Genomic DNA, 9110 nt, shown 5'->3' with positions numbered 1-9110 from the left:
GCAGGACAGCAGTAAACGTAGTAATTATTATAATTACAGGACAGCAGTAAACGTAGTAATTATTATAATTACAGGACAGCTGTGAGTTTGAAGCAATTGTTCCAGAAATGACTGAGGAAGATTTTGAGCGAACTGCAGACTCCATTCTTCACGAATACTTTGAACACGGAGATACAAATGAAGTCGCTGTAAGTTTATGAAGTAAATTCTGCTTTAACATGTCATAGCATTAAGTATGTTTCTTTCGGCAAGATATAGGAATAGTGAATTTTTACAGTTTCCCGTACTTTGCTGAAAAGTTTTTTATATTTTTTGTATAATTTTGAGAAAAATCATGATTTGTTTTTTCTGAATACACGGAACATTGGACTTAGGAAATTTTGTACCAAACATAAAAATAAATGTATGATTTAGACAGATTTTTTATTGATAGTTCTTAATCTTAATATGAAAGCTAATGAATGAAAAATATATTTTCTATATACTTTTAGTGTGTGTAAAGCAAGTACAGGAGAAAGCTGATGGAGTGAGGAAATAGCAGTTTTTTTTTTGTTATTTAATTCAAAATATTTGTGTAGATTTGACAGACTCAGAAAATCTGTTTGTTTATGTTTTTTGATTTATTTTTCTTAATCGTTATTTATGAAACATGTAAACGTGATAATAGAAACAAAGAACGATGCAAGTTATAGTGGATTTACAAGATAGTTAGGTGTTGATGAACTTAATAACTTTGATCATTATTTGTCGAAGTGAGCAAGATCTACGCAGTACCAACTTCTGATAAAGATTATGAGACTGTTGTGCATTAATCTTTTCAAACTGATATTTAGCTTTAGGTTTTATGGAATATATGTGTGAATTTTATTAATAGAAATATAGAGCAAGCAACGGAAAATAATTGTTTACTGGTTCGTAACTAACAGTTGTTGAAGAATAAATAAAAACAAACTCTGACAAAGACGCGCATTCAGGAAACAGATGTAGAAGTTGTGAAAAGTATCCCAAAATTGCAAATTTATTTTTTAAATATATCTTTGTAAATATACAATGCATTTTCTTATTATGTGGGTACTATTTTGGATATTAAATAAGACAATAACCTTTTTAAAGGTTAGGCTCTTTTGATCTGATGTCCAGATTTTTTTGTATTTATGTGGGCATGGGATTTCTTTATTTAGTATAACTTTTAAAATGATTTCAGTTAATGAATAATGCTATCGTGAGATAAAGAAATATTTACCTTACCTTGTCTTTGTAAGGTTAGGCTTGAAATATTTTTGTATTTGATAATCTTCTAACAGAGCCTAATCACTTTATATTGTTGCCTTTTACTGATTATATTTTGAGCATGAGTTGTGTTTATAAGCATTTTTCTTTGTTTGGTGTTTTGTTAACTGACACCAGTGTGGAATCTTCGAATCTGAATGTTATCGAGTTAACTCTAGAATTACCAATGAATTCATTTTCCAATGCTGTTTGTGCACCAAATTGATTGTGGGTCTGTACTGTTGGTGAAAAGGTTCTTAATAGCATATCGGTCACAAAAAATTGTCTGAAGTACCACCAATATTGCAGTTAATTCCATGAATTATTACTGAAATCCATTGTGTATCTTACTTAGAAAATGAGTGATTTCACCCAAGGTTTTGGTCAGTTCTTTACACCGAGTATTGAAACTGTGTATTATTTGGACCCCATTGGTAATGAACAGTATAAAACAAATATATAATTTGAGGGTAAGACAAGAGAATAGGCTTTATACTTTATGAGATTATATGGTTAATTAAAATGATTTTTTAATGAATATTTAAACTTTAAAACATTAACATTTTATTAAATTTCATCTGTTACCTTTCCAGTCAGCTGATGCACATTAACTGTGCTTGGACTGGACCTAGCTAATGTGAAATATCCATGTTTAATATCAACTCAAATCTGTTTTAAAAGAGTCGTAGCAATGCAAAAACTTCCCAACAGAGATCACCTTTACAATTATATTTTGAAAGATAATTGCTGAAATATTTTACATTGTATTTTTTTAATATCAGATCCACTTTATAAATGTTTTATAACATAATTCTGATTTCTGATGCAAGGGGCAGAGTGGCTTTGGACTCGTAGATGGATCTTTGGGTGTTCGAAGTTGACCCGCATCATGCTACTGGTTCCTTGAGCAAGACACTTTATACCATTTATTCCAGTCTACCCAGTATGGTGTTTTCAAACGATACCTAAAACTCGAGCTCTTTCAAATGGTTGACTATTCTTTTTCTCAACTATTCTAAAGCACTCGAGTTTTTAGTCTCATTTGAAAACATTACAACTTTGGTAGGTGATCTTGTGTGTTAACTTCTTTAACAGCTGTATGATGTGTGTTAGCTGGAGGTTAACTTGTGATGGACTGGCATCCAGACTAGGGGGGAATGTATCACTATTCTCATCTGCCGCTTGAAACTGTGTGTATTAGCTGTTAGCTGGAGGTTAACTTGTGATGGACTGGCATCCCGACTAGGGGGGAATGTATCACTATTCTCATCTGCCGCTTAAAACTGGAGTTTGAAAGCCTTATGTGTCTTTCAAAGGCATGATGAGGATATAACAAACACACATAACCATCATAGTAAACCATAAATATTTATTGTTAAATAAGAAAATACCGGTACCTTGATATTATATTAATATTGTTTTGAAATTATTAGTTTCTGATAAATTTATTTGTGGCATTACACTCTTATAGATGATTCTCCAGCAGTTAAACTTGGGTTCCTTGCGACCTCGACTTTTAGAAATGATGATTAACCTGGCCATGGAGAGGAAGCCTTCACAAAGAGAAATGACTTCTATTCTTCTGTCAGACTTGTATGGAAGGGTGATGGCTGAGGAGGACATTGAACAAGGCTTTGATAATCTCATCAACAGCTTAGGTGACCTGGTGCTTGACATTCCCGATGCTCCGACAGTAAGTTGTCAGCAAAACATTTATTAGTCTGTTACACGTAAAATAGTTTTATTACACGTGTTAATTCATTTTGTTGCTAAAATGCATAATTCAAGAGGTTTCTGAAAATGCAATTTTTTTCTAATTAAGTATACTGTGTATCAATTGACACAAGAGCCAAAGTTTGTTACAGTCTACTGTGATCACGTCTGGTAGGTGATTAATGTTTAATGTTATTTACTGTGCTAATAAAACTACGTAAAACGAGTTCTTCAAAGTTAAAATCCTCTGTTATTTCTTTTAAATTTTTTGTGCAATAAAAAACAATAAAGTAGGCTTAACTGTTAAAGAATAAGTTTGATTTGTACCTGGTAACTTGAGTGTTGTGATAATATCCTCAATTTGTATAAAAATCATTTAACCCTCATACTATGGGCTCAGTTGAAGTGACCAAGTTCGTAACCTCAAAGTAACCATCAGTTTCTATACTATAACTTTTATGTCTAGTGTATCCTCACAAAATTTAGTAAGCTTTCGGTAAACATTACAAGTATTTTGACTAAAAACATGTCTGTGAATATATATAGTCAGAATGTTGACTGCTGCAAGTGCAAAGTGATTTTGATATTGAGATTAGAAATATTTTTTTTCAGTGGAACTTTCCTCTATCTGTTACTTTCTCTACCCTGACTCTACATCTATTTAGTCAATTTAATCAACCTCATAACCACCACAAAAAATACAAAATAAATCTAAATTACCCTTTTTTCTTTCTAGAATGACTTCAAATTGTAACATGAAACTACTGTTGTTTATCCTAAATAGCATATAACTCATAATAGTATACATCTGTTTATACTTAATTTTATTGCTCTCCGAACTGTGTCTTACATATAATCCTGCCACACAAGTTGTAAATCGCTCGACAAACTTGCAGCTCACATTACCATAGTGAATTACGTAATGCTTGAGGTGCTCGCGAACATACATCATTATTCATTATCTTAACGAATCTTATTTAATCGATAATATTTACATTTCGGTTACTTTTATAAGAATATGTAAAGAATACGCATGAAAAACAAGAAATGTAATACTTGGATCCTCCTGTTTCTTTGCTGTCGACTGTCAATGAAACTTTAGCTTACTTTTTTTATTTTGATGGTACTTGTACACTAAATGATTTTTATTTAATTAAATAATGCACTTAAGAATACAGGATAATAATGCACATGAAGTAAACAATATCCTAATTCTTTTATAATGTTTCTGGCTTTCTAACTATGCAATAAGAGCCTTTAAAAATTCAGCCGAACTTGTTGAAATGAATAACACGAGAAAATTTTTTGAACTGTAAGCAAAATAGACAATTTTCCCTACAGAAAACAACATAATATGTCATTTGATAGATTAAAACTTTGGCTTTCTATTGGTTATAAGTATGATACTATAAAACATCAGAGAACTATTGACAATTTGTGAAAGAGAGGGCATGACAGGTAGGCATGGCAAGTGGGTCTGATTTTTCTAGTTTATGGCTCTGTAAACAAATAGATTGAAGGATATAAGAAGTGTGTTTTGCCTGAGTAATATCTATATTATAATAAGTAATTTATGTTAAATTCTGTACTTCTCAGAGGGATGGTAAATAAATTAGAGAAAGGGAAGACCTATGAAACGAGGGGGAGACTTAAGGATTTTTTTTATGTTTCGTTATAAAAGTAAGAACTTAAAACGTATAATATTAAAATTTGATTTATTAACTACGTTTTGATGCCAGGTTTATTCATACACAATGATAGTATAGTAGTTTTATGAAATTTTAAACATAACTCTTAACAGTCATGACATACACACTTTGATCTCGCCTCCTTGCATAAGGATTTGTGTATTGTTTTATTTTTTAGAAATGAAATGTTTTAGGTCTTAAAATAATCTGTGTTTCAGTAAGCTTGCTCTTTTACCATATCTTAGAAAGATCTGGTTTTATTGTCCAATAATATCGGTTTGATAATTTAGTCGAAATGTATTTAGATGCTAGGAAATTTTGTTGCACGAGCTGTTGCTGATGACTGCATCCCGCCAAAGTTTGTGCATGGATACAGAGGCAAGTTGGAAGACGAATACTCCAGGTAAAGTCTCTCGCCGCTATGTAAGTTGTTATTAGAATAGTGGCTTAAACATGTTTTCGCTTGGCTTGTAATTAATGTCCATTTTTAGGAGTTATAGTTAAAAACCAAACTTAATTTCAAAGAAAACACTCAAATTAAATATTTTGATACCTGATTAGATTATATAAACATTTAATTTTTATGGTGAACCACTTGCTTTATTATGAACATTGCCAGGGAAATGATTAGTGATTATTGTATTCAGAGTTTTAAATGTTTCTTAAGATTCTAATAAATAAGGCACAAGTACTTTTGTTTTTGTAATATTTAAATCGTATATAATAGTTTTTATCTGAAGTACTGCATACACATGATGGTAAGAGAAATCAATCACAGAAACATTTTAAATATATTACAAAGTTTTTTGCTCTGAGTATATATATATATATTATTTATTTTTAGGGCAGCATTGGAACATGCTGAGACACTTCTGAGCATGAAACATGGCCTTGTTCGATTGGATAATGTCTGGGGAGAAGGTGGGGGAATGCGACCTGTGCAGTACCTCATCAATAAGGTTGTTTATGAATACGTTAATCATCCTTTTATGATATGAAACAATGTAATGTGGTAATGTTATTTTTTCAGTTGATATCCCCCCACACACACACACACATTCAGACTAGAAGGTTCGACTGAAGAAGACACATGTTGAAACGTGTATCCATGTAAATTTGGTATTGTTACATTATTGTGGATTTAAGCTATTTTGGATTACATAGTATTTTCCTACTGTTAGAACCTCAATTAAACTTTGTCCCAAACTATGAAACTACTCCATATTATGTAAACAACTCCAATGGCAACCTCCAAACCTGAAAGTTACTTTTTGATTCTATACAGGATCAAAATGTGTTTGAGGAATGAACAAGACAGTTTGAATTCATTAATTTTCAAAAACAGTTATTAAAGAAAACATTGGACTTAAAAAAATGTACTATTAATTAAGTACGCCTAGATGAAAAAGTCCTTACTAGCTTCCATGGTCAACTGGTCGTCACTGGGGATGGAGTATAATAGCAGTTTGTTTGTGTATACTTATCTCTGTTTTATTTTATAATCCAGTTAATAATACAGGATTATTTTTCTTCAGGTTGTTATAACTAGTTCTCTCTGTAGATTAAGGCAATGACACAGGAATACTTTTCTTTAAGTGATGATAACTAAAGGTGATGATGCAGGAATGCTTTTCTTTAAGTGATGATAACTAAAGGTGATGACGCAGGAATGCTTTTCTTTAAGTGATGATAACTAAAGGTGATGACGCAGGAATGCTTTTCTTTAAGTGATGATAACTAAAGGCGATGACGCAGGAATACTTTTCTTTAAGTGATGATAACTAAAGGCGATGACGCAGGAATACTTTTCTTTAAGTGATGATAACTAAAGGCGATACCGCAGGAATGCTTTTCTTTAAGTGATGATAACTAAAGGTGATGACGCAGGAATGCTTTTCTTTAAGTGATGATAACTAAAGGCAATGATGCAGGAATACTTTTCTTTAAGTGATGATAACTACCGTTCAACATTACTTTTCTAGATGCAGTTGTTGTTGCAGGAGTATTTATCTTCAGGTGATATTAATGAAGCCACGAGATGTCTTCAAGAATTGGAAGTTCCACACTTTCATCATGAACTGGTTTATGAGGTAATTTTTTAATTCCCATGCTTGTGCTTAAATATTCACAGTGAAAAAAATTTCCCTTTCAATTATGTACTACAGCTGGCCAGTGTCGGCTAACAATACGAAGAATTAAATTGTGGCGGAATGCTACAAGTTCTTCAAATACCTATAGAATGATAGGTTTCTTTTTTGTGAGTGTAAAACACTTAAATACACCATTTCGAAAAGTGTAAAGAATTTCTAAACTGACAGCATAGAGCACATCATTCCTTGAGTTTATAAATCTCAGAAAAGTAATTTTATTAAGGTACTGGCTTTTTCTAAGTTTTAAAATCTTAAACCTATTGCTTCTAATATTCCACAGAGTGGTACAGCAGTATGTCTGTGGACTTCCAATGCTAGAAACCAGGTTTTGATACCTGTGGTGGGCAGAGCACAGATAGCTCATTCTGTAGGTTTGTGCTTAACTTCAACAAACATGCTTTTAATATTTAAATTTGAACCCCTAAGTTTTTAAATCTGAAGTAAAATTTAGGAGACAACAAGGAGCTTGTTGTCTTATCCAGATTATAAAAACAAAACAATCCAGTCCTGTTCACTTAAATATTTATGAAGTATTCATTTATATTTATTGCATCTACTATATCTGAAGGCAACACAATCCAAAAGTCAGCTACACTGTTAGAAAGTAAAACTGTCTAAGCTGAAGATGACTCCTACCCTGCCAAAATTTATATTTCTACTCCCATGTTCTATCTCACTGAATAAGAATGATCATGATGCACCAATATTATCAATTTCCTTACCACTCTTGAGCAGTTCATTCAGTTTTTATCTAATGTCTTTTTTTGGTGGAAACAATTTCATAGATATTAACATGAAAGACAAACTTTACATCTGAGGTGTATCATTCTAATAGCCTTTTTTTTTAGTCATTTCTAACAATTCAATGTCCTCCTTGAGGTAAAGAGCCAAAGACTGAACACAATACTCCAGCCACTTATACAAAGAATTGATAATTTTGTTAGACTTGTTCAATATTTATACGAGTACAACCCAAACTTTTTTGCTCCACTAAGAGAAATAGCTCGATCACCACAGTAAACTTATATTTATATAGGATTTGAAGAATATGTAGCATTGATATTACTCATTTGTTTTTTTTAAAACTATGGAGAATTTCCTTCCGGTGTAATTAATTGCCTAATTTCTTTTAAAATGTTTGACATGATTTCCAGTAGCAAATTTTTTTTTCTACATCTTTAACAGTCAGTAACAGCCATTTACTGCATTCCTAAACACTACTTCCCAAGCTGTCTAAATTTAGATTGGATATCCAAACATCATTCTCTAATCTTTATCCTTTTTTCAGAGACCTTACTAGTCCACCTGTTTAATTGGACCTGTCACTTCTAATGTATGGCATTGCTCAAACTTATGTGTCTGCTATTATTCCATAAAACAAATTACAGAAAGAGAAACTACAATTTCTATACCCGAAGCTTTTTTTTTAAACTGATTAGTAACTCCTTAAAACTTCTACTACTAGCATAACCATCTCTGACATGCATTACAAAAATATCATGTTTAGCTCCTGCCACTAAACTATCTGTGCTCTCTACAACATCCTGAACTTCACCATTTGGTAAACATATTCTTGTTTTAGTTTTCTTGTGTGCTCAACCACACAAACAGATTACAACACACTGAATTAGAAATTCACTGTAATAAACTTCAGAATATTTTCTTTCCCTACCCAGACAGGGGTTTAAATTTATTTAACAGTTATCTAAACCTGACTTATACCTGTTTCCTGAACCCCTTTTGTGCATAATGACATCATAGTAAATTCAGTACTTTCCTTCTCTTACAAAAGGAACCTTCACTCCTCACCTAATCTGATTTTTCACTCTGATCCTTTAACACTTCCTAAAGCAGAATTAAACATTTTCTGCAACAAGCAAGCTGTGTGAACTTCACATATTCACTTTTGGGGTTCTTTTAAAATTAGAGTTTAGTCCACTATAATAAAAAACTTGCTCTGCACTAATCTTACCCTACACACACATTGTTTTTGCTTTTCACTATTCCTATCCATAATAACTAAACGAAAACCATACAAGTCTAGATCTGAGCATAAATAATAATAATAAAAAATCCCCACAAGTAGCAGGAACAAAAAAGTTAACATGTTCTGATGCTACCCAGAAAGAAAATCAAATGAACATTTAAGCTACATTATTTAGTATAAATGTTAAAAAAATTTAACTAACCTATGTTATCTATTTTTATGTAGAGTATCTTGGTACATTTTTTCTTGTGTGTGTGTGTGTTATAATATGGACAGGTCTTGTATCAGCCAAATGTACTTTGT

The 9110-nt window shown here is 31.9% G+C and overlaps 1 protein-coding gene and 1 long non-coding RNA gene across 2 annotated transcripts in view; one reads left to right on the top strand and one right to left on the bottom strand.

Moving 5' to 3' along the window:
* Positions 1-9110, top strand: part of LOC106467714 (programmed cell death protein 4-like) — a 19430-nt gene that overhangs the window by 8981 nt on the left and 1339 nt on the right. The window contains exons 4-8 of the mRNA XM_022395904.1: positions 75-188; positions 2741-2962; positions 4976-5073; positions 5515-5629; positions 6653-6760. Of these exons, the coding sequence (XP_022251612.1) occupies positions 75-188; positions 2741-2962; positions 4976-5073; positions 5515-5629; positions 6653-6760 (657 nt within the window). The remainder of the gene's footprint in view (positions 1-74; positions 189-2740; positions 2963-4975; positions 5074-5514; positions 5630-6652; positions 6761-9110) is intronic.
* The window catches only part of LOC111087833, a 15473-nt gene continuing 9245 nt past the window's right edge, over positions 2883-9110 (bottom strand). Inside the window, exon 2 of the long non-coding RNA XR_002612461.1 lies at positions 2883-2990. This is a non-coding gene — a long non-coding RNA (uncharacterized LOC111087833). The remainder of the gene's footprint in view (positions 2991-9110) is intronic.

Source organism: Limulus polyphemus, unplaced genomic scaffold (assembly GCF_000517525.1).
Source record: "Limulus polyphemus unplaced genomic scaffold, Limulus_polyphemus-2.1.2 Scaffold2715, whole genome shotgun sequence".
Taxonomy (NCBI): Eukaryota; Metazoa; Arthropoda; class Merostomata; order Xiphosura; family Limulidae; genus Limulus; species Limulus polyphemus.
Note: the sequence above shows the minus strand (reverse complement) of the source record. Positions and strands in the feature narration are given on the sequence as shown.